This window comes from Tauraco erythrolophus, chromosome 2, assembly GCF_009769465.1.
Source record: "Tauraco erythrolophus isolate bTauEry1 chromosome 2, bTauEry1.pri, whole genome shotgun sequence".
Taxonomy (NCBI): Eukaryota; Metazoa; Chordata; class Aves; order Musophagiformes; family Musophagidae; genus Tauraco; species Tauraco erythrolophus.
This window is the reverse complement of record NC_141466.1, coordinates 84,672,022-84,695,642: the sequence shown is the minus strand read 5'-3', so window position 1 is coordinate 84,695,642 and position 23,621 is coordinate 84,672,022. Positions and strand designations below refer to the sequence as shown.

The 23,621-nt window shown below is 43.2% G+C and overlaps 2 protein-coding genes across 5 annotated transcripts; one reads left to right on the top strand and one right to left on the bottom strand.

The window, feature by feature from the left end:
* Positions 1-1,126: 1,126 nt before the first annotated feature.
* Positions 1,127-11,633, bottom strand: TBP (TATA-box binding protein). 4 transcript variants are annotated; one of them, XM_086631549.1, is made up of 8 exons: positions 11,602-11,633; positions 9,609-9,851; positions 8,629-8,960; positions 7,165-7,252; positions 4,884-4,975; positions 3,627-3,794; positions 3,241-3,335; positions 1,127-2,302 (listed from the first exon to the last, which is right to left on the bottom strand). In XM_086631549.1, exons 2-8 carry the CDS (start codon positions 9,660-9,662, stop codon positions 2,223-2,225), a joined length of 909 nt encoding a protein of 302 aa, XP_086487675.1. In that variant the 5' UTR covers positions 9,663-9,851; positions 11,602-11,633; the 3' UTR covers positions 1,127-2,222. The 4 variants fall into 4 exon arrangements, with proteins under 4 accessions (XP_086487675.1, XP_086487677.1, XP_086487676.1 ...); XM_086631551.1 differs by having other exon boundaries at positions 9,609-9,783; positions 11,602-11,619; XM_086631550.1 differs by lacking the exon at positions 11,602-11,633 and adding an exon at positions 10,229-10,340.
* Positions 11,634-12,626: 993 nt separating this feature from the next.
* Positions 12,627-19,233, top strand: PSMB1 (proteasome 20S subunit beta 1). The gene is made up of 6 exons (XM_009986991.2): positions 12,627-12,783; positions 13,767-13,874; positions 15,317-15,398; positions 15,843-15,972; positions 17,535-17,641; positions 18,958-19,233. The coding sequence occupies exons 1-6, from the start codon at positions 12,683-12,685 to the stop codon at positions 19,141-19,143; spliced, it is 714 nt and encodes a 237-aa protein (XP_009985293.1). The 5' UTR covers positions 12,627-12,682; the 3' UTR covers positions 19,144-19,233.
* Positions 19,234-23,621: the final 4,388 nt, after the last annotated feature.

The window sequence follows — 23,621 nt, the reverse complement described above, 5'->3', positions numbered from 1 at the left end:
TTATTGAAGATAAAATGCACAGAAATTGTTTTATCTGACTTTAAACCTATTACCTGAGTTAAACTCTTTCTGCATGGGACTGTCTGGTGCAGAAGCAGTTGAAACAAAGCCAGCTGTACCAGAATATGTTTGTCTTCTTACTACCTGTAGCAGCAGATTTTCAAACTGAATTGTACCTTAAGTCTGCCATAGTTGTGAAGTTTAAAAGTAAGTGCCTTCTCCATGGATTCTTCGGCTGTTTGACTGCCACAAAGCTGAGGCAAGAGAAAAGTGAAACCATAATGATGAATTTACTGTGGTAGTTTCTTAACTACTCCTGTTGCTATAGCAATATTTGCAGAAAAGAGGCAGCTTTTTTTTTTTTTTTTGTCCCAGTATTGAATTTACTTCAGTTATGTATTCCCTTATCCTGCTCAAACTATTTATGTCTACTGATCAATGAGTTTATGGAAGCCCTAGGCCCACTAGATGTTGGAAATACTCAAATGAGCAGGCAGGGAATGCTCTAAGTATAAGCTGTTTGGTCATCACAGAACTTAAATTCTAAAAGGTGCGTGTCACAGAAAAACAAACAGTGTCTTAGGTCACTATAGTACAGCTTCACTGATTTTATAGAAAACCATCCCAGAGTTACTTGAGGCTCCAAGTTTTCCTGCACAGTTAAAAGAGTTTCGCAGGTAAGTTGGTAATAATTCAAGGTCCTGCAAAAGCACAGACAGTCATAGTTATGTTGAAGAGCACTCAGGAATGATCATTAGCTCACAGCAGAGTGGTGTGGCACTGAAGGCGACGCTGTGTTTGGGTATCATGAACTTACCCTGGCAAAGCTGTATGTTATTAAACAGCAGCTTTCTGTAAGATCAATGAAACCAATTATTTAAACGCCTGGAGAAACACTGGTGTATGCCACTATGGGGGGATTAGAGGAGACTAAGGATTAAGTTCACTCAGGATTTGCAAATGAAGCGGTAGCAAAGCCAGCCCAAACTTAATTTTTTCTGGAATGAAACACTAATTTAGTAAATGAAGAAACCGTGGTTACCCTGCGGTTAGTTTTGGATAAAAGCTGTTTGAAAGAACATGCAAATCACAGAAAGGAGGTTACTATTACTGGAAACTTACTGGAGAAAAAAAGTTTATTTTTAGTTCTCAGCCCATTAAGCTTCAAACACAGTTCAGAGGGAAGATTATGTACACACTGACTCTAGTCGGAAGGGCTTTGACATTTTACAGGAACACTAATATAGTGAGACTGTCATAGTTGGTAAAATACAAAAGTTGTAATTTAAAGAAATTCTAGAAGCTAAGCAGGGATCTTTTGTTCCAATTCAGTCAAGTGTAGCTATTTAAGACTTGCATAAATTCCATCTGTTGAACAAGAGGCAACACAAACTTCTTTAACCAATCATGTCTTTTGCTTTAACATACTAGAAATATTCAAGCTAGACATTGCCAAAGATACAACTGCTGGTAAGCAAGCCAGAGCACTGTTAAGATTCTCTCAAAAAAAACGGGTCACTTACAGTAGTGCATGTGCTATTGAAAAATCCAGATTCAATTTTAAAAAAGTTTCAGTGTATTTCATTCTACCAGCTGGGTAATTTTAAAATTCATTAAGACAGTTTCTGTAATTGTATAAACAGTTTATTGTACATGTGGAACTGAAGGAAGAAAGAGAAGGAAGGTATATATTATATATATATATGTACAGTGAGCCATTTTCATTAATAAATTTATTCCGTCTTGCTTAATACTGGAAAGAGGGAATGTGTCTGGCACCAAAGAAATTTAAAATTGAAAGAATTCAAAAGCTTAAGTTCTGAAAATTATAAAAACCATGGTCTTATGGAAGAAAGTTAAAACATATATACATGGCAATTTAAGTGGTTTATACACTGAGTGACACAGTTGCGTTTGTCTCCTAAACCAACTTACGGATTTTCTGTTAATAGAACTGGCATTAAAACTATTTAAAAGCTAGAATATAAATAAAACTTGGAGGGACTGCTCCAAGAACAGCCCAGTAAAGCAACTCACAGTAACTCAGTAGACATAATCAATAATACAGTTCCCCTTGAGCATCAGGGAAGTAGGCACTAACTGGGAAATAGTCCAAGTCCTGGTGTTGCAGTTTCACTGGAAGTCCATCTCTTGTTACTGCTGTGCCATACGCAATACCTTTTAAAATATAACCCCAATTCCTCTGAAAGATGTAGAAACTGTTACGTTGTCTTTCTGAATCCCTTTAAAATAGGATAGATGTTTTCAAACGCTTCATAGATTTCTGCTCGTACTTTAGCACCTACAAAAGAGAGGGAATTATGTTAGTCTGTATGTTTCACCAAATAATTTTTTTTTTTTTAGAATGTTTATTTGAATGTGACTCTATATAAAAGCTAAGCATATCCACAAATCCCTATTTTTCCAATCTCTTTTTTTCCCCTTTTTTAATACATGTTTCATATAAAGCATACATTACCAGTCTTCTCACTGTTTATTCTGATAACTGGTAGAACTTTCAATAGCATCTTCATACTTATGCTATACTTGCAAATGGGATTTTTCCATAGATAATTCCTGCAGGAGACCCAACTACAAAGCACAGCCCTATAGGATGTTTCTGCAGAAAGGCTTGACTGGTGGAACTTTTTTTGAGAGTGGCAACAACTAGGGAGAAAAGGTCTGGCAACAGAGACCACTGCAGAGGCCCACCACTTGCCACACTGCAGGGACATGGTCCTTCTTTTGCCTGCAAGTCTTGTGGGTTTTTTCCTCCATAGTAAGACTCAGCAGGAGGGAAAAAGGAAGGATGTAGGTGCAGTGCCTGAGGTTCAGGAGGTCTCAAAGAAAGGCTGTCTCCCCTTTCTCTGGCTGCTGTATCAAAGCAGAATGGCAGCAGCCTCCAGCCAAGCTGTCAAAGAACAGTTAGCGCAGTCACACGCACCCAGCACATAAACCCAGACTTTCAGATTTTGCCAGAAACATTACCAGTGTTCTTACAGCTTTTTGGGTACCTGCACACTTGATTAGGATTCATGATCATTGCCTATGTGGATTTAGCCAAACACGTAGTTTGCTTTGTGCGTTCTCATCCACAGAAGGCTGTACTATCTGTTGCTCCTCAGTACTGTCTTCTCTAAAGGAAGTAGGTAGCACCTTCCATACTTCTGGTATCATTGTGCATTCTCTGTAATACAGTCTAAATTTAACGTACTGGAGTAAGGCACTGTCTTCACTTACCAGTTAAAACCACTTTTCCTGAAACGAAAATAAGCAGAACAATTCTCGGCTTGATCATTCTGTAGATTAACCCAGGAAACAATTCTGGCTCGTAGCTGTAAGAGAAGAGAGTGACAGTGTTTAAACATGCTTGCAGACATATGTTCCAGTCTTTCATCTGCAGGACTGCAGGAATGAGCAGAGCAGATGTAGCACTGAAACTTGGAGAGTACCAAGGACAATCACTTTAATGGGTTCACGTTGGGCAATCTCAGTTACACCCGAGGCAGAGCAGTGATGGGAACAAAGGTGCAGGTTTCCTTCTGGTGCAAGGGAATAATCTAAACAGATGTCTCTAAGCTAGTCAATATGCAGCACGAATGAAACATAAGCAAGCCTTTTTTTACCTGCTGAACTGCTGGTGCGTGAGTACCAATCCTTCTAATCTGATGGGAAATTTCACATCACAGCTGCCCACCATGTTCTGAATTTTAAAATCCAAAAATTTTGCAGGAAAACCCAGTTTCTGAACAACTCTTGCATACTTCCTTGCTGCTAGTCTGGATTGCTCCTCACTGGAGTGAGAAAAGGATAGCCGTATTATTTCCTCAGTTAAGTATTACTTGAAGCAAATAGCATTAAACCACAAATATTTAACTGGGAAAAAAACGTCTGTGTTGAGGGGGGGGGGAAGGTCACATGCAAAATTTTTACATCCAAAATTAAGAATTACTTCACACACTTAAAATATTGACCTGAGTCCCCCTAATGAAATGTGAAAACTGTTTCTTAAGTTTTCAGTGTAGAACAACTTTGGACTACTACTGCTAGAAAACACGTATTTCTATAAAAATACATAAAACTGCCAAAATCTTCTACTTGATTCAGCCCAGGCGTTCAAACCTGGGTTTAACAAAACTGTATGGCTTTACAGGCTATTGCAGAACTCAAGTCTGCTTCAGTTTTGTACACAGCTGAGGATCTGGTTGCTCTTAACGCAGCATAAGACACCTTGGACTTCAAGAGTCACCGGGCAGAGAAAGCATTTTCTGTACAGCTCTACTCATCCAACTCTGCTCATTAGCTTCTTCCTTGTGAACTCCTAACAGACTTCTTCAGAGCAGAATTTCTCTCCTGCCCACTGGAGTTGAGCTTATGTTTAGTTTTCAATTCTTATGCTTCAATGATCATGTTAAGAACAGATCAGACTACAGGGACCAGAGACTTGTAGCTCTTGGCCTGTGATGAATGAAACTATTCAAATATAAAAATCACCCTTCCTCTGCCCCTGCCCCTACAGTTTAAGAAGTTCCAGTACATAGTCATTGAAATTTTAAAACTATTAGGAAAAAAATAGGTAACTGCAAAGCCAAAAGTAGAATCTAATAACCTCCGCAAACCAGTTTATCAGACTCTATGAAAGAGCTTCATAAAGAGAACTACCATTTCCCCTTTCATAGGGAAGTCGTTTCAGTCATGAAAAGACATTTTGTGAAGAAATGTATATAAGTCTATTTCAAATAATTGGGAAGCAAGCTTAGCTGTACCTGTATAATATTGTTATATATGTACAAATACTGTATACAAATAATAGTACTTCTAAAGCATCACAGTACAAGAGAAAAGACAGCCTAAATTAGTTTGCTTGTAATGCCTAAACATACCTTTTCGCTCCTGTGCACACCATTTTTCCAGAGCTGAATATAAGTGCAGTAGTACGTGGTTCTCTTATTCTCATAATAACAGCAGCAAAACGCTGAAATGTGAGCGTTGAGAATATTAGTGATATATTGCTGCAATCATTACATTAAAACAAAATTTGCATAATCTAAGTAGCAATTTACACTGTATGCAAAGAAATACTAAGTTCAAACATACTTATGGATCACTCAAAATTGACTTGAAATGCTTAAATCATAAATATCTTCAAACGCACACTGAGAGGTAGAGTCAGACAGGAAGAATATTTACCATTGCACTCCCATTTTACAAAGCTCATCTCTCATTACTGTATATGCAACATACAAATAATGCTAACATTTGCAACAGAGCAAGAGAGACAATCCTAAAAATAATTAAAAACAGAAACTCCTTCACATGTCTTGAAATTTGATCTGTTATAAGCAGGATGGAAGACTATCTGGAAATATGTTATGATCTGTTTTGTTCCTGTGCTTTAAAAAATTGGACAGTGTTAGAATCCCAGCAAACAGAACAGCTGGAGATCACAGTTCTGTGCAAACAGAAGTCACCTCAACTACCACAGCAGAGCGCAGCAGCCCGGTTAGCTCTAGCTTTCCATTCTAAGTACTGTAACATCTCAGCCTGCATTGTCAAATACTCTTAAACTCTTTGAAGCAAGAGATAACTAGAAGCTGACGTGGGTGCATGCACACAGGCACAAACCCCTGTTTGCCTGACATTTAACTTGGACCGGCCCACCACACAGTCCCATAATCTGTTGCTGACATAACCAAGGCGGTAGCGTGGGTTACCTAACAATGGCTTAAATAGTACAGCCAAGCAACATCCTTCGTTGGTAGATGAATGCACTGACTAAAAGTCAGGAGTGGATTACATAACCCTTCTTTCCCTCTGCTGTGGAAAACAGCATTTCGTATTGATTTTTCGAGCCTACAAGTTTTATGCAGCCACCTACCCCTACCTTCACAGTTACCACAGCATGCTCAATTTTTTGCTGTGCTAATATCTTACTGACATGCAATTACGTGACAGCATCACTGATTTAAACTGACAGTAAATTATTTATCACACATGCCTGCATGCGTGCTTTCATCTTTGAGAGAAGAGTTCAGGTAAACTATAGCAAAATCTCAAATACTAAACCAAAAAGAACACACGCCAGGAAAACTGAAGCCTTCCCAAGGCAAGTCAATTCAGCTACACAACATATAAACTTTTATTAGAAATAGTGTCAAACTACTGTGGTTACAAAGATAACATTTCCAAGAGGAGCCACCCAAAAGAAAAATGAAGTGACATAATTTTCTTGATTCAATGGTCCAGGTCCTCTGCTGTTGTTCAAAGTTTCCCAAGCTAAAAAAATTCCATGGTTTAGCAGACTGCTATTTAGAAGCAGCAGGCAACTCAGAAGTCGACATGCAAAAAAATCCATTTCATAGAATCATAGAATGGTTAGGGTTGGAAGGGACCTCAAAGATCATCTAGTTCCAACCCCCCTGCCATGTGCAGGGAAATCCTACACTACACCAGGTTGCCCAAAGCCTCATCCAACCTGGCCTTGAACACCTCCAGGAATGGGGCATCCACAACTTCTCTGGGCATTCATTTTGCTGTTCTACCAAACCTAGCCATCAGGAGCAAGGGATGGCAGGAGTACTGGGGAAAAACATGAAGGAACAGAGCTCAGAGGGGAAGTGAGACTGTAAAAAATGAGCGACTGCACTGCAACCACAAGAATTCCAAAGGAGCAGCCAGGTGGAGGAAGCCACAGCATACACAGAACAACCGTGGCTCTGGCAGTAGCCCAGGAGTTGAGTCTCTCCTTCCTTTCTCCTTGTTGGGAGACAGGGAACAAGACTTAATCATCAGACATTTCACAGTAATATGAAAAAGGATCTTTCTGAGCACTACAAACAAATATGCCCATATGAATAGCAGCAGAGGCCAGCTCTACAACAAAAAAAACTTTGCCAGTGTATTACAATGTTGGTTCTTCCTAAATGTGCTGTGTTCTTTCTAAATCTACCAAATTACAACCTGCTGTAACACACAGCTACGTCACTATAAAAATGCTTATTATTAGTTTGACAGAATGTTCTAAGTTTATAAAGATTTCTTTTTTAACTATAGGATAAAACTGCATCTATAGTAGGAAGGTTTTTCAATCTGTTATAGTGAACTACACCCACAACCGTGCCTTTGACATACCTGTTATAGGATGAACTCCAATACATTTCTTACCTTGGGATTATATTCAGCATTTCGAGCACGAAGCGCAATAGTTTTTAAGTCAAGTTTGCAACCAAGATTCACTGTGGACACAATATTCCTGAAGATAGTTCAGAAGAATACATTTAAAAAGACAATAAAGAATTCATACATCTTCCTCACTGTTAAATAAGTTTGATTAATTTTATATTTATAATTTTTTTTAAATTTGTTCTCCAAGTGAGTTTGAATGACATCTTTCCTACTGACAGGAGCACTGAGCTGTGTTTCAGCTCCGGAACCTTCCTTTTGTAGGGCAGTAGCTCCTAAGGCATGATTGCTGATTCCTCTTTATCTGCCAGCTATTATGAAAAGTGTCTCAGGAGAAGAATCTCTATTTCAGTGTGGCAGGAAAAATTCTTGATGCTGAGAGCCCCCACCACAATCAGGGAAGCTGCTGGAAACAGGAGAATATGAGGTAGCAATAGTACCAGCTGACATTTTCCTTGGTACACCCTTCGAGGAGGAAGAAGAGGTGCATGACTAAGTCAGAATGACCCAGGAGATAAACCCATTGCCAGGTGATAGGGAAGCAGGACTCTAGAAAGTTTAAGAGAAGTTCCTAGATGCAAAAATTCCTTGAAAACTTGTTTTCTGGAAAAACTCTGGAATCTAAAGGTCCTCAAGGAGGCCAGGGGGGAGGAGAAGAAATATGAGGAACTACTCTTCCAGTGCAAAATTGACATTATCAACCATTTCTCCTTGAACCTTCCATAACTTGCTGTAAAAGTCTCTTTAAAACTAAAGTTTGGTGAAAATACTTTCATACCTAAACCTAGAACTAGTACTAGGTTTCTTTCCCCCTATGACCAAGTCAGCTGTAGCCATGAACCAGAAAAGGGAACATGGAGTATTAAATACAACTCAGCTCTAGCTCCTAGACTAGCAACTAGTTTCTTCCCCTCTATCCTTCTAATTCCCTTTCAGCTGTGATGGATAATTCCTGTATTCTGCTTTAGTACCTCACTAACAAAATTCTACGCACAGTGAAGTGGAGCTATTTGCTTTTCTGTGAACAGGTCACAAGTATCCAGTAAATTACAAATGAGAATTTATTTCAAGGCATACATATTTTGAAATACTAGATTATCAACCCAGACTACTTTATAGCTAAAGCATGTTGAACTCCGAAAGTGCATAGAGTTAAAAGTTACAATGGTGCTAAATGAAGACATATAAAAAAATCCTCCACTGGTGCGCTTAAAAGATGTATGGTTGACAAATCACTAAGAAACTCTTTATATTACCAATTGGTTTAGTAATGAAGCTAAGCTAAAAACAAAAGCAAAAATTGTATCGCTGGAGGAGACCCATCAATTCCTAGGGCCTCCCTTCACGCCAGAATGCAGTACCCAATGTTTGATGTGGCTTTGGTCCTAAGTCTTTTAAGGGCTGTCTGAGAAAGGACAATGCTGCACTAACACATGGGACACTCACTGTAGCTGTGGCACTATCCCAGAGCTCTCGGACGCTGGTGTTGCAGGAGTTATTGGAGTCATAGGAGTCATTGGAGAGGGGTACAGAGGTGTGGTTCCTGGTAAAGGGGCTGTGGTAAGAGTCTGTGAGTGGAAGAGCTGGGGAGTTTGCCCAGATGTTCCCTGTGTCGCTTGCTGTGATGTCGACTGCTGTGCTGCTTGCTGCTGCTGCTGCTGTCGCTGCTGTTCCTCTAGGATGGACAGACTGTTGGTGCTCTGGACAGGCTGTGGTGTCAGTCCTGTGCCATATGGCATCATTGGGCTAAAAATTGGAATTCCTGGAGTCATCGCACCCTACAGAAGAAAGTGTGAAACAGAAACCACAGATCCTGATGACTCCATTTTGGTTTTAAGAGAAAAAGCTTGCAGGAGGAGTCTAAAAATAAATCAACGTAAGTTGACCACATAAAACCTGAGGCATATAGTAGTAACTTGCTAAAACCAGAAAGCCCTTGGAAGTGCAGTTCTTCTATAGAATAGAATATTACCTCTAGGGATCTGTCCGTTCCAGCATCGTCATCTCCAGCCAGTGATGCTAATATGCTTCTCAAGCTACCTTGCAAGCATGTCTCAACTTTGACCCATTATTTAACGTGCAATCGTTTGAACAAAGACTGTGCCCATCCTACCAAATGCACTCATAGCCCAGTGACAGTCCGTATATATAAGTTAGTTTAAAGGGCAACCACCAAAATTAAATCAATATTTCCAACTTGTCAGCCATGTTTCAGCTTAAAGGAACCCCATATATCTGCACATTTCTTGTATCTCTGGATATACAAATTGACAGGTTTAAAATCCTGCTTTATGCTAGTATTATTCTATACCTAGCAGAATTTTTCAGATCTGCAAACAAAAACCCTGAAGTTACGTGCAAGAAACAGAAAACACTTTCACAAAGAAATTCAGATCACAGTTGCATATTAAATAGTTTGTATTTACCTGAGGGGAGGCTAAGCCTTGAGCGTAGGGTGGCAAGCTGTTGTTCTGATCCATGATTCCAGTTATTCTTTGGTGAGACCAGAAGTATTTCCTTCAATTTAATTAAATTAACTTCAAATCTGAGAGGGTTTTCAACCCTTTAAAACATTCCAGCAACGTAGCTTTTTAAGCTAAGCTGAAAGTGTTAGGAAAACATCAGCCTCAGAGAAATGTGTGTTAAGAGTCTAAAACACTAATCAAAGCCTGAAAAGAGAAAAAGTAGTATCTTGAGAATAACGTCTAAAAACAAAACCAAAAGCAAACCTGTCAGCTGCTGAGTTAGGTAAGAGACACCCACGAACAAACCTATGTAAGAACATTCACACACACACACGCACAACCCATAAAAATAACCTTTTTCAAGCACACTCTATAGAACCTTTGCAGCGTGCTTCTGCTGAAGGCCCTGGCAGGTAACCCGACTCACACGAGCAAGCCTCCATCTAACCGAACCCTCCCGCACAAACAACTCAAGCTGCTAATGCTCACTCTACGCCAAGCTTTGCTTTAGCTGGAAAAGCACTGATTATTTTTTTTCTTTTTAGACTTGAATTCCACTGACTACTAACTGACAGACTTACTGACACGTTGCTTCTAAGTTTCTTCCTGGCAATTTTAAGGCTTGGGCTTCCAAATATATTTTTTCTTCTATGGGAAAAGAATCATTAGTCAAATCAGAACTAGGAAACTCTCTTCTATCCACTTCCATAAAATGAAGCAGTAACACATTTCAAGCAACAATGACAAGCAGTTTCTGAGGAAAAAAAGAAATACATGAAAGCCAATTTCAGATATATGAGTAAAATGTATGCATGGTTATTTTTTTTTTAACTATGTCTCTGTTGCTGTGTTATGGAAATAAATATCATAAGTGGAGATTTTAAATGTTACACCTTGATATCAAAGGTTTTTCCATTAATTTATAGCTTTCTTAACTAGATACCTATTGCCCTGAAATACTCAAGGTCACTTTTAGGCCACAGGTAGACCATCTCCAAATTTGAAGAAAGCCTATTTTAAGGTATGAGAGTTCAGAATTACATTCATATTTACACTGCAGCTGAAAAGGCACACATTTTTTTTATCCATGACCATAAGATAATATTATCTTTACTCTCACTGAAGGCACCAAACAGAGCACCCAGGTTTTGCAACTTGGAGATGGGGGTAAATTAGAAGCCTACACACCACCCCTAGAAGAAACAAAGTCAACTCCTCCCAGCTGCTCACTAAAAAATCTAGACACCTGGCACGCCAGAACCCACAGTTTGGACACCACCTACGCAGAGGTTCATCTTGTAACCATCTAACCGAGGCTTGCTCGCCTCTCCACTATAAACGCTGGGGAACGTTTTCGCAGAGGGAACAAAGTCCAGAGACAGCCGGGAGAGGGCCCCGACCCACCCCCCGATCCCCCCTTCCGGATCTCTCCTCTAACGCACAGCAGCGCTCGGAAAGAGACCGCTTCGGCATGAGGCGGCCCGCCCCCGCCGCGCCGCTCGCAGACCGGCCCCAGCAGGCCGCCGCCGCGCCCCGCTTCCCGCCCGCCCTCACAGGAGGAAGGCGGTGACCGCCGCAGTCACGCCGCTGCCCGCGGCCGTCCCGCCCCCGGCAGCAACAGCCGCCGCTCGCCCCCGAGACGCGCCGGAGCCCCGTGAGCGGGGGGCGGCCGCGGGAACCCGGCTGCGGGAGCCCCTTCCCGCCTCCCCGCGGCTCAGGCCGTCCCGGAGGGCCCCGGCCCTGCGACGGCGCCGGCGGGGAGGGGAGGGAAGGGAAGGGAAGGTGCGGAGCGAGCCCCGCACCGCGCACCGCCCCCGCCCTCCAGGCCCGGTCCGGCCCGCGCCATCGCGGCCCCGCTGGCGCCGGCACCCGCCGTCATCCCCGCCCGAGCCGCGGGGCGTGCGGCGGCCCCGGGAAGGAGGAGAGGGAAAGGCGGGCGCGGCGCAGACAGTACCTGCCGCTCCCGGCGCCGCCCCACCGCCGCCGCCGCACACCGCCCGCGGGAGCCAAACTGCGTCCCTAGCGCGCGCCGGCGGCGCGCCCCGAGGACGTCACTTCCGTTGAGTGCCCGGACCGCCTTCTCTGCCGCCATCTTCAGTGAGGGCGTCGGGAGGCGCGCGCTGGGGTTGGGCTGCTGGGGCGGCCGCGGGCCGCAGGGGCGGGCCCGGGGCCGTTGTTCCCCAGCAGCGCCGGCATGCGCGGCTGCTGCGCCAGGCCTGGCCACCGCCTCACGCGCTGGCAGGTTGTTCCCCGTTTGGGGCTGCGCGAGGTGCTGCCCCGTGCTCGTTGCTGCGCAGTCGCGCGCCCCGCAGTGCCACCGCCTCGCGGCTCTCGCTGCGGTCCGCGCGCAGCCCTCACGGAGACCTCAGCGACAGCAGCGCTTCTCCACGGGCAGAGGGGCGCGCCTCTCCTCTGGAGGCCCGGGCGCCTCCCCTGCATCTCCCCGCTCCCCCATCGCTTCTTCGTACCTCTACCCCAGCACTTCCCCCTTGGTTCTGCTCATGCACCGCGGTGCCGGGCGCTGCACCTCATGGCCCACCTCAGGGACTCTGTGTGCCTCCTGACCTTTATTCTTCACGGTGTTTCTGCTCCCCCCTTTTCCAGAGCGGGAACCACCCTGCTCCCCGTCTGCTCGAACACAACGGGGTCTTTGATCACCTCACCACAGCTGCCCTCAACCCGCTCGCTTCGATGACCGGGCACTCGGAGGCCGACAGAACTTAGAACGGGCAGGAAGCAGCGCCGCTGCTGCGCGTGGTGCCCGGAGGCGCCCGCCAAGCCCAGGCCAGGAAAATCCCTGCAGGGACAGGCACGCGCAGAGCCCGCAGCCCGCCCGACACGGCCGGTGAACGCGCGGCACCGGCCGGCCCCGCGCCCAACGGCCGCGGGCACGCGAGCGCCTCCCGCGCCAGCTCTCGGCGTCCTCCAGAGCAGACGAGACGAGACGGCCGTCGCCTTCCTAGAGCGGTGGATCGCTACTTCCGGCTCTGCTGCAGCCATTTTGCCGTGAGACAGCAGGGAGCTGGGCTGGTGCGATGTTTTCCACGGCTGGTTACGCGGACTTCAGGCCCGGGATGGGCTACGAGCTCGGCGCGCCCGTGCAGCACCGCTTCTCTCCCTACACCTTTAACGGAGGGTGAGGAATCGCAGGCAGGGAGCGGGGTGGGCTGACACCCCCTTCCCCGGGGGAGGGGACCTGAGGAGAGTGGCCGTAGGGCTGGGTCTCCCTCGTCTCACTCTTGCCTCCTTCCGGCAGCCTGTGAGGGTTCGTCTCCCCTTGCGAGCGCCTCTTTGTAGAGAAAAGGGGGGTCTGTGCAGCTTTTCGGGGCGTTCTTGCGTGTCCCTGTGACTTTCGACACACTCGGGCTCCCTGAGCTTTTACGGGCCAAAATAAGCACTTTCTGCGCCCCGCAGGGTTGTTTCTTTGCAGTGACTCAGGAAGCCCATGTAATGGTCGTATCGGCAGCTTTTCAACCTGTAACTGGGTTGAAAGCTACCTTGTCATAACTGTTAAGGGTAGGTGATGTTTTGCGGACACTTGCTCCGAGTTGGTGATGGGATCTGGCCAGGATAGCGTTATTTAGATGTTTTTTATAATGCCTAACTGCTTTTTAAAGGGAATGTGTTTGTTACTTAATGGTAGCACACATGTGGCAATCGCAAAACTAGTTATTTGGAAGTAAATAACACAGGATAACATCAGATTTAAAAAGCGATGACAATTTAAGTATAACGATACTGATGCTTAGTACTTGGCTGGAGTGTTTTCTTGGAGACCCAAACTGTTTTAGAAGGTGCATCTTTCATTGGCATCTAAAATTGCTAGTTTATTGTGTCTGGTTTTTGCATTGTATAGAAACTCTATTTTACCGAGGTTCTCTACAGTTTTTAGTGAAAGTAGAGAATCATGTACATAAATTCTTTTCAGTGTGTCTAGTCTATGCTTCCTCCAGTCTTGAATCACATGTAGGGATGTGCATAGTGGGAAACATAGCAAGGAGTATAAGGTGCTTGACCAAACATGAGTTTGGATATAGACCTGCTATCTAGTCTGTTCCTCTGTTGCCTAAGAAAATGTTTGTGCTAAAAGTCATAGTTATATGAACGTTCTTCTTTAAGGACTGTGTTGGCCATCGCTGGAGAAGACTTTTCTGTTGTCGCCTCTGACACACGACTGAGTGAAGGTTATGCAATTCACTGCCGGGACAGTCCAAAGTGCTACAAACTGTAAGTCCAGATTTGTAAGAATCGATGAAAGATCTTTTGTATTGATGAGCATGTCACCTGCCGGGAATGATCTCTCACTTTCTTTAAGCAGAATTCTCAGAAAAAGAGAATAGTAACAAAATTGATTTTGAAGTCATGGTGACGCTTGCTGTAATGCAAGACATGATGTGATGTTGTAAATACTGCCAGATTTCTTGTTGCGTGCTCTTGAAGTTAATAACAATGTTTTTTAGCATGGTACAAGGCTTAATGTAAGCCAGGTGGGGGTTTTTTCTGGAAAATCAGAAGAACTTTTGTCTTACCTGTAGCAAAACTTAATCCTGTGGTAAGTCATTCTGCTTCATCAAGACACGTGGTGTGTCTGTACACAAGTGTGACCACTGCTGCCAGTTGTACTGTGTCTCTGTAGTCAACCATATGGCACTTTGACGAGGTATTTGTTTTAGGAGAGGTAAACCTGTCAGTAGTTCCATTATTGAACTTTTTATGCTCATTGTATGCTTATCTTGACTTATCTAGATAGCATCCCCTTGGTTTAAAAATACATGTTATTTACATTCTTTTGACTGTAGTAGGTACTTACCTAGTAGGCTGCCATCAGCTGTATAAGCAGTTTTTTTGTTTATGTTTTTTTTTTTTTTTTTTTAATTGATAACACAAGATGATATGAACTTACTTTTCTCCTGGCTAACTCCTTATTATATCTTTGACTCTCTAATACTGCCCAAATGGAAACTACTGTGGCACTTTCTGCACGCTGCACATCATGGCTTTGTGTAGTTCTAGTGACAGGCTGAGAGAAGATGTAAATTTAAATTGTTTTCTGAATGACTGCTTTGTGTTAGTCTCTATAAGTATGTGTGAATCTCACCAAGGTACTAGAATTTAAATTTCAAACCTGTTTTCCTGTAGTTAGCGTTCATGAAACGTTTTGAAACTGATCAAAGAGCAGACCTTCTACAGTGCATCCACAGCAGGATAACTTCTGTTGTGCTGGCACACAAAACCACCTACAGCATAAATATTGCGTAACGATTGTACAATCTTAACACAGCCCGCTGCCTAGATAGGGTAAATTTAGGCTGAATGATAGGATGTAGCAGGCTCCCCATCTCAAAACAGAGCCTCTAGCGAGATTAAACGGTAATAGCTAGAGTTAGGGGTGCATAAAGAAACTAAGAATTTCTTTTTGGCAGTCTTGCTGTGAAGTCAGTGGATTGAAGACAGACATCTGCGTGGTCCTTTACTTAATGAGTTCTCTTCAAGTTGTAGTTTGCAGTCACCTTTTATACACAAAATATCTGTTACTACATTTTAGACAACTGGTTTTGATAGCGTTAGAGAAACTGAAGATATGTTTGGTGTTTTCGTAATCTACTGTGTAAGAAAGTGGTATAGTTCATAGTAAATCTAAAATCACAACAAAATTTTATGTCTTACAGAACAGAACAAACGGTCATTGGATGCACTGGTTTCCATGGTGACTGCCTTACCCTTACTAAAATTATTGAAGCAAGATTAAAGGTAGCTAACTGTATTACTGTATTTAGAAACTTACGTTCTCTGTGTCACGTTTGAGACCAATAATATGATATGCTTTAAATTTAATTTCTGTTTGTTTTCTTCAAGTGTTTGTATCATAACTGTATTGCTAGTGGAAGATCAACTAGGAAAAATTGGTGTTGTGTTCTTGCTAAGTGTAACATCACAAATTTAAAGAATGGAAAAGCTAGAGAAGATAATGTTAATGAGGCAACATCTGTTCTTTGCAAAACTTTGGAGAAATGTTAGTTTTTGGCTTGTAAGAAGGCTTGAAGTTTTGGCTTTACTTCTAGACCAGTGTGTTTTCAGTAATCATGCTAGCTAAAAATCTTGTTTAGCATCAGATTCTTCTGTAGTGAGGTTACAGAAAATGTAATTCTGATTGAGAGTTTGACTTTCTTCTCGAACATGCTGTACCACTTGCAGATGTACAAGCATTCCAATAACAAGACCATGACTACTGGAGCTATTGCAGCAATGCTGTCTACAATTCTGTATTCTCGACGTTTCTTTCCTTACTACGTTTACAACATAATTGGTGGACTTGATGAAGAAGGTAAGACTTGAAACAGAAAAAAAAAAGGCTACATTTCTGTGTATGAGTAGCTATCCTTTCACATCTCAGGCATACTGATGGAATAACGAAGTTTGTGTTCCTATTCCTAGCACCTACCTTTAGGCATTACGGTATTTACACAGGTCAAGTACGTCTTATGCATTGGACTTGTTTCCTAGTTTCTGCTACTAACTTGATCTTCCATTTCTGTAGATCTGAAAGTCTAAAAACTATGTTATAATTATTTGATTACAGTGAAATCTGCTAACGTTGATTACCTCTTGTACTTCACTACAGACCGGAACACTTTATAACAGCTTTCCTGAATTTCTTAATGGTGTCTTTAAAGGAGACGTTAGCAGTAAAATTGTATATATTTTACTCAGTCCTGTCAGTGTGGTAGAGGTTATTAAATATGAAGATTTACTCCAGAGACAAATTTCTACAAAGAGATTTTTAAAGTTAACTAACCTTTAATGAAAATCATGACTTCTACATGGAAGCTGTAGTTTAATGTACAGCCCTTCCAGGACTTACTGGACTCTTATTCAATCATTTGGTTGAGTTACTAAAATAATGTGTTCTCTGGCTTTGAGCAGGAGCTCAGAGGTGGTCTTGTTTGGATAATTTCAACTATTCTCTGCAGTTTGTTGTTACCATTAAGTTATACTGCTTTCCCAGTCTTGCTAAGACATGGCTACGATGTGTGGAGTCTGGAAAAGGATTAGTCTGCCCTGTGTAATGGTAAATGTCAGATTGTGAGGGTGCTGTAGCAATTGGTAAGAATCAGAGTGCAGGTTTGCATGCATGGGCTTAATTTGGGTCCAGCAAGGTTGATTGGTGTTGATTCAGCGTTGCTTTCTGGATCTCTGCTGGCTTCTCAGGGCTGCTCAGCAGCCTGTGCTGTGCTGCCAAGCACACTGGCCGGTTTATTAAATCAGGTGCAGCCTGTCTGAAGGGAAAGGCTGGGCTTGGCCAGGTGCTGCGTTTTGATTAGCATCCAACCCTGATGCTGGAGAGCTACCCTGCATCTGCATCTCTGATGTTGGCGCAAGCTAATGAGCTTTGCGCAACCTGGCCTGGCACCAGAGGGAAGTGCATGGGAGACCAGAGCATCATCCCTGGCTCTGGGAAGGCGATGCAGAGACATCCAAGCCTGCTCAAGAGCTGTGTTGTTCAAGAGCGATGGCTAAACTGCCTCTTTGTGCTAGCTTTAGAACCAGCAGAGCTCTTTGTGCAGCACTGCGCTCTAGCACATTCTCCTGCTTTCATTGTTCTGCATCAGCACTTTTTCTGTGGTAAGTATTGTAGAAAACATCTGTCAGAGCATGGTTATAGCTTAAATATTGAAGATAACCTTGCATATAGTACCAGGCCACAACCATAGCGAGCCTACTGTACAAAGCATTGTCTGAAAATATGGCGGTGTTATTTGGTAAAGGTTTGCTGGGATCTGTGGTACTCCAGAGACTGCTTGTGGAGAGCGCTAATTTCTGATGTAAATGCTTACCTGCATTGAGAATCTTTCTGGATTGTGATTACATACTTTTTTTTTTTTTCAGGGAAGGGAGCAGTATATAGCTTTGATCCAGTAGGCTCATACCAGAGAGATTCTTTCAAAGCAGGTGGATCAGCAAGTGCCATGCTGCAACCCTTGCTTGATAACCAGGTAAAATAGTTCTCTCTTTTCCCTCTCCCCGCCTTTATTGTCTCAGTAAACATTTGTGACATTGAAATTAATGTAGCTTTACCTTTGGGGAATATTACTTTTGAGAGAAGTTTTAAATGTATTACGGGTAAGACTGTTAATCCATGCATTTATAAATTGTGTAGCTTTACGTTCTCAGGAGAAATCTGAGTTTTGCTGTAGAATCTGTTCAGGTTTCTAATATGCTACAAACAGTGCACTGCCTGTTTAAAATACAGGTAAATGTTTTAATTGGAGAATTGTTTGCCATAGAAGCTATTTGATTTTTTTTCGGTGTTTTTTTTTTTCCCCTTAGCTGGTAACATAAATATGCCTGTTACTTAGCATGAAATAATACTAAATTAAGAAGATAGAATTAGTATGTATGTAATACGTTTTATCAGTTAACATACACATGTTTAAAAGTCTTAAGTTTTGTACACCTCAGACACCATTTTCTAAGAATGTTCTTGCATAAAACCATTGGAAACTTATTCAAGTAAATCTGTCTAAAAATACTTGAAGAATATTTTCATATTTAATTGCGGCTGTTAATGTTGAATGAGAGAAATACCAAAGCATGTTTTACTCATTCTATTCTCTGACATTGGTATTGTTTAGTCAATCGAGCCTGATGTCATCACCACTTTTGTGCTTAAAAAAACCAATAATCACTCATAGTTCTTATCAGCTGAGAAAGGAATAGAATCTTTTTTTTTTAAACAACTCCAGGTTCTTAGCTTCGACTTAGTTTTGAACTTTATTAACTGAAGACAATAAAATATCTTCTGCAGAAACAAAGTTGTCATAAGTAGCTTTTTATTGCTTATGAGTTTGAGGCAAATAATTCCTCTCCTCCTTTTACAGTTTTGGTGCTTAAGTGAACACTAAAGTTTATACCTAAAATACACTATTTAGTACGACTGATACGTTCCAATGTATACTATTATTTTTTAATTCTAGGTACATTGAGGAATATTTGGGTTTAAGAAATGTTCCTAACTACAAAATGACTAGAGAAAAGGCTTGTGGGCAGTTCTGATACTGCTAACCCAGTGAGAAGTTTCTGAAGAATTAGATCAGTTCAGATCGGAATGTTCATTGTCATTCCGTACATGCTGAATGAGTGGGAGGAGCTATGCTGGCTGTGTACTGGATCTGCTTCTAGTTTCTTTCGTATGAGTATCAGCATTGTTGAAGTTCTGAGCATGCAGCTGTAAACTGTCTGGAGGAATACTTTTGCTGGCTTTGGGTTTCTAAAACAGACCAAGTATTTCTGCATTTTCATCTTTTCTTAGATTGGCTTCAAGAACATGCAAAATGTAGAACATGTACCTCTGACCCTGGAGAAGGCTTTGCAGCTGGTTAAAGATGTCTTTATTTCTGCTGCTGAGAGAGACGTGTACACTGGGGATGCAGTTAAGATTTGCATTGTCACAAAAGAAGGAATCAAAGAGGAAACTGTCCAATTACGAAAAGACTAATTCAGTTCACTTACAAACACATAATCTATGTTGTATAATTTACCTGTATGATGAAGACATTTGTCTTATTAAACTTTTTCATGAAGTCCAGCTGCTGTCATGCTGAGTATTTTCTACCTTTGTTAGAAGCGATCGTGTTTTTTAGAAACCAGAGCAGTTCATGGCAAGGAAGCAGCTAAGAGTTACAGGTTCATTTCGTTCATCTTGTCTTAATCTATTGATCAATCTAATTCCAATGTCAGTTTAATCCCCTTCTGCAATCCCTTATGATGTACAATATGGAGGAGTTTAAACTTACTAAAATTTAGGTTCCCAGACTTCTGGTAATCCTTTCAGTTCAGCCTTGGTTTAGTGAGAAAAGCATTTGTTCTGTTCGTGCTGCCTTCTCTCATAGCTTGCTTTTCCTGTGTTCTCCTTTATCTCTCTGACATGCTATCCTGGCATTTGACCTCTCTGTAGTTATTTACAGAGGCTATAAATATGAGTCATCAGAAACCAATTTCTCTGTGTAAGAGGGAAGAATGTTAAATGGAATCTTCCAGAGTTTAGTCCTGGACTGTGCATCTGGGCTCGCCTCTACCTGTTTCTGTTCAGTTAATGCCCAAAATCTGAAGCATCATCCTTTTCAAGCTACTGATGGTAAATAACTTAGTATGGAGATTCCTGAACAGCTGTTAATGTTTGGGGGCTTTGTTAACCCTATTACTGCTTTTGATTCTTGGGCAAATTGCATCAAGTGTAGACCGGCTGATGTGCTGCATAGCACTCCTGGAAATGGGCTTGAGTACTAGGACCTTTAGAAAAGTAGAGCTTGTGTCATCAAGGGCAAAATAATCTCCTGTCGTGGTTTTAGGCTGATCCAGCAACTAAAACTCACACAGTCTCTCCTTCTCCAGTAAAGTAGAGAGGAGAGGAAAAAAAAAAAACCAAAGGGACTGAGGGTTGAGACAAGAACAGAGGGAGCACCCACCAACCATGGTCCCGGGCAAACCAGACAGGGCTTTCTCAAAGCAAAAGAGTTTATTAATGATTACTTAGAAGGACAAAGGGAAACAAAAACCGATTACTCGAGAGGACAGAAAGAAACAGAACCAGATCTTAAAACTGACACCTTCCCCCCCCGCCCTTTCCTTTTCCTCCCGGCTCTACCTCCTCCCCCCAGCAGCACAGGGGGCAGGGACTGGGGGAGTGCAGGTCAGTTCATTCCGTGCTGTTACTGCTGCTTCTTTCTTAAAGGAGGAGGAGTCCTTACACCCTTTTCCCCTGCTCCAATGGATCCCCTACCCACGAGGAAAAATCCACAAACTTCTCCAGCGTGAGTCCAGCCCACTGGAAACAATCCTTCCCCACAGATTGCTCCGGTGTGGGCTTTACCACAGTCTTGGGTACTTAGGGAGCTGTAGCCACTCGCTCCGGCGTGGGTCGTCACGCAGACTCCAGATGCCTCTCTGCCTCGCCGTGCACCCCAACACGACCATCCTCAGGCTCAGGCATCTTCTCCCCACGGGCTGCGAGTGGGTCTCTGCTCCACCGAGGCCGTCCTGGTTGCAGGGGGGCCGCCTGCTATCTCACCATCAGCCGCAGGGGAAACTCGGCTCCGGCACACCTCCTCCCGCTCCATCCTCACTGACCTGCTGTCAATGCGGCTGTTTCTCTCAGATCTCAGTCCTCTCCAGGTGAACTCAGCCCAGTGGGCACTCCGGGAGTGGGGTGCCCCTGAGTTCCCCAGCTGGCTCCGCCGCCGCCATCCTCCGTGGGCGGCGCCGGCCCGACGCAGGCAGCTGCCCGGCCGGGAGCCAGGGAGCAGGGGCAGTGCCCTCCTCCCTTCTCTGCTCGATGCTGGGCGAAGCACCTTTTCCGGTTCCTTTGTCCTGACTTAAATAGGGCAATTCGCAGAGGCGCCCTATTGGCTCAATCCCGAGGGGGATGGCAGTCTGATCTGGTGGCCAGAACTAAGCCTAACCCGGTTCCAAAACCGGGGAGGTCACAGGGACCAAAACCCCTCTCCTGCCACCAGAACGACCGCCCCCTCCACATCAAACCATGACATCTCCCCTTGCCCAGGAATCCTTTAACAGTCTGTAGCTATTTAGGAAAGAACATACAAAATATCTCATTGCTTGAGGTGGCATACTTGTTTTTTTAAAAGAACAATTTTGCTGATGTGTTTGTCTGTACAGTAACTTTGCCTCCTGTGTGGAGGTGGCCGACTTGCCTTCTGTGCAGTGTTTCAGGTGTTGTGCTTTCTTTCCTAGCTCTGGCTAGTCTTCACCAGCGATGGTAGCCTCAGGCTTTCTAGACAATTTAAATAGTGGGTAGCATTTTGAACCTCAGTAGTCAAGCAGCTGGTGCGTTTGAGCTAGCTGTGTTTCGGAAATGTGGTGAGCCGGGAACTCGAATAGTAGCTGCTTTACAAAGTGTCCATGAAAACAGTTGACCACTGGGTGCCACTGTTGGGCAGAGTAAGGAGGGAACACCTCATCCCTGGGTAACTGGGCAGTAAGAAGGGTGCAGGCATCCCAAGTCTGAGTGGCACTGGGGCTGAAGTCACTTGGTCACACAAGTCAGAACTTCCAGACAGGTTCAGGTAACTTAATAGAATGTTTAACATTATTTGCAAACGTCATCGGAAGTGGACAAGGTTTTTTGTATGAATGACTGTGTAGCTATACACTGTTCTGTACTGAGCAATAATTCTAAGAACAGAAAGCTTGTGTATATGTAAAGTACACATCATCAATACCAAATTAAAAACGTGCTCTGTTACTTCTGTAAAATTCAATTAAAGAACTTTAAGCTTGGCTGTCTTTGATACTAGTTTATGTTGAATTGCTCAGGTGTTTCACAAGAGATTGTTACAGCTTTGTGCAAAGTTGGTAACTAGTGAAACTGAGTAGTGTTTCAGTTGGAAAGAAAAGCAGCTGAGGGTACTGAGTTGACATGCCTGCCTTTTGGGACAGGTCTGTTACAGTATGCAAGATCTAAACCATGAGGGAAGGGCCACAAACAAGGGGAAATATCAAATTTGTACCTGAATTAATTTAATATTCTCACAGGATGCCAGATGTTTAGGAGAGTTGCACTGATTCAATTTTTAAAAAAAAAAGATTTGGATGCTTTTGTATTTAAGGGTAGATTTTACATCCAAAATAAACCCATGTCCAACAGGTTTTAGGAATGGCTTGTTTTAATTTGAGGTGTCTAGGCCTGTCTCTGTAAGTCGTTTTAGGAGAAATACGAGGTGATTAGCGTGTTCAGGTCTCGTTTGCAATCTCAGAAGAGATAAAACAGCAAGTACCAGGGATGCAAGTTTTCCTGCCACTGTGTGTCAGTGCTGTTCTATGGGAGCACTTGTGCAGATGAGGTGGCCGTTCTGTATCCTTTTCAGTTTCCCTGCAGAGTACATCTGGCTGAAGACCCAGGGGATGAAAGCTTTTTCACAGGCCCATTGGGCTGAAAATACCATATTTCTTTTATAGAAGGTAGCACTATATTCACTCCCTATAGATGGGTTTGGAACCAGTGACATGGGACGGTTTGTTTCCCAATTTGTTTTTAACTTCCTGGTTATGCCCTGCCCTGATGTCATCGCCGCTTGTGCTTAGAGTCAGGAGTTGCAGGAGTGACAGAAGATAATGTGAGTAGAAAAACGATTGTGGGCTGCTAAGCTACAAGTTAGTTGCTTGCTCATTAGTATTAAAACACGATTGAAAGTTACAGGTGTCGGAAGTGTCTTACAGATAAAAGGCACCAAGATGTTTTTTTTAATCCACCAAGTTACTTAGATTTGTTTGTGAAGGTCATCATGACCTGGGGCTGGAAGGTGGGGATGCCATCGCTTTCTGCAACTCTCCTTAGGTCTGTGCCTCTACTTCCTATGTATAAATCAGGTCGGTAGTCATTTTGCACCACGTCTACGATGTAAGTTAATAGTTTATGAAGCACTTTGAGCGCGCTCTGGTTACAGAACTGTCTTGGCAGGTAGGCTATAGAGGTGCAGGTGGGCAAAACACATGCCGCTTCGGGTTGCTGGAAGCAAAGGTCTGGGTTTGGCCAGGTGTTGGATGTCTTCAATACAATTTTATTTTAAGAGAAAGGAGAGAGTGGAAATATACGTATCTTGCAATGCCTTTTCTCAGTATCGAACATGCTATGTGTGTTTTTCAAGAGGGCTGTAGTGCAACGTTTGACTAATCTTGGAGCAAGCTCTTCTAACGACCTCCTTCAAGAACTTGCAAGTGACAGTGTAAGGAGAGCAGCGCTCAGTAGCAGCAGCAGCAGCAGCTACCTCGGTTTCGCCTGCAACAACACTACTGGCCGCCGTAAGATGGCAATAGTTAGTTGCTAGCAGAGGCTTCAACATAGTTACACACGGTGTGGGTGAAAATAGTCCCACATCCTTTAAAAGTTTCCCACTACAATGTTCTTTGCCGTGCAAGGAGGAGATGGAAGGCTTTATTTTCATCTCAGCCAAATGG

Excerpts from the sequence above, each read along its gene's own strand:
- TBP (XM_086631549.1), bottom strand. The coding sequence starts at position 9,662 with ATGGATCAGAACAACAGCTTGCCACCCTACGCTCAAGGCTTAGCCTCC. Across the intron at positions 8,961-9,608 it reads AAGGCTTAGCCTCCCCTCAG|GGTGCGATGACTCCAGGAAT; the intron begins GTAAATACAAAC and ends TTTCTTCTGTAG. Across the intron at positions 3,336-3,626 it reads ACGCACCAGCAGTTCAGCAG|CTACGAGCCAGAATTGTTTC; the intron begins GTAAAAAAAGGC and ends CTTCTCTTACAG.
- PSMB1 (XM_009986991.2), top strand. The coding sequence starts at position 12,683 with ATGTTTTCCACGGCTGGTTACGCGGACTTCAGGCCCGGGATGGGCTAC. Across the intron at positions 15,399-15,842 it reads TTATTGAAGCAAGATTAAAG|ATGTACAAGCATTCCAATAA; the intron begins GTAGCTAACTGT and ends TACCACTTGCAG. Across the intron at positions 15,973-17,534 it reads TGGTGGACTTGATGAAGAAG|GGAAGGGAGCAGTATATAGC; the intron begins GTAAGACTTGAA and ends TTTTTTTTTCAG.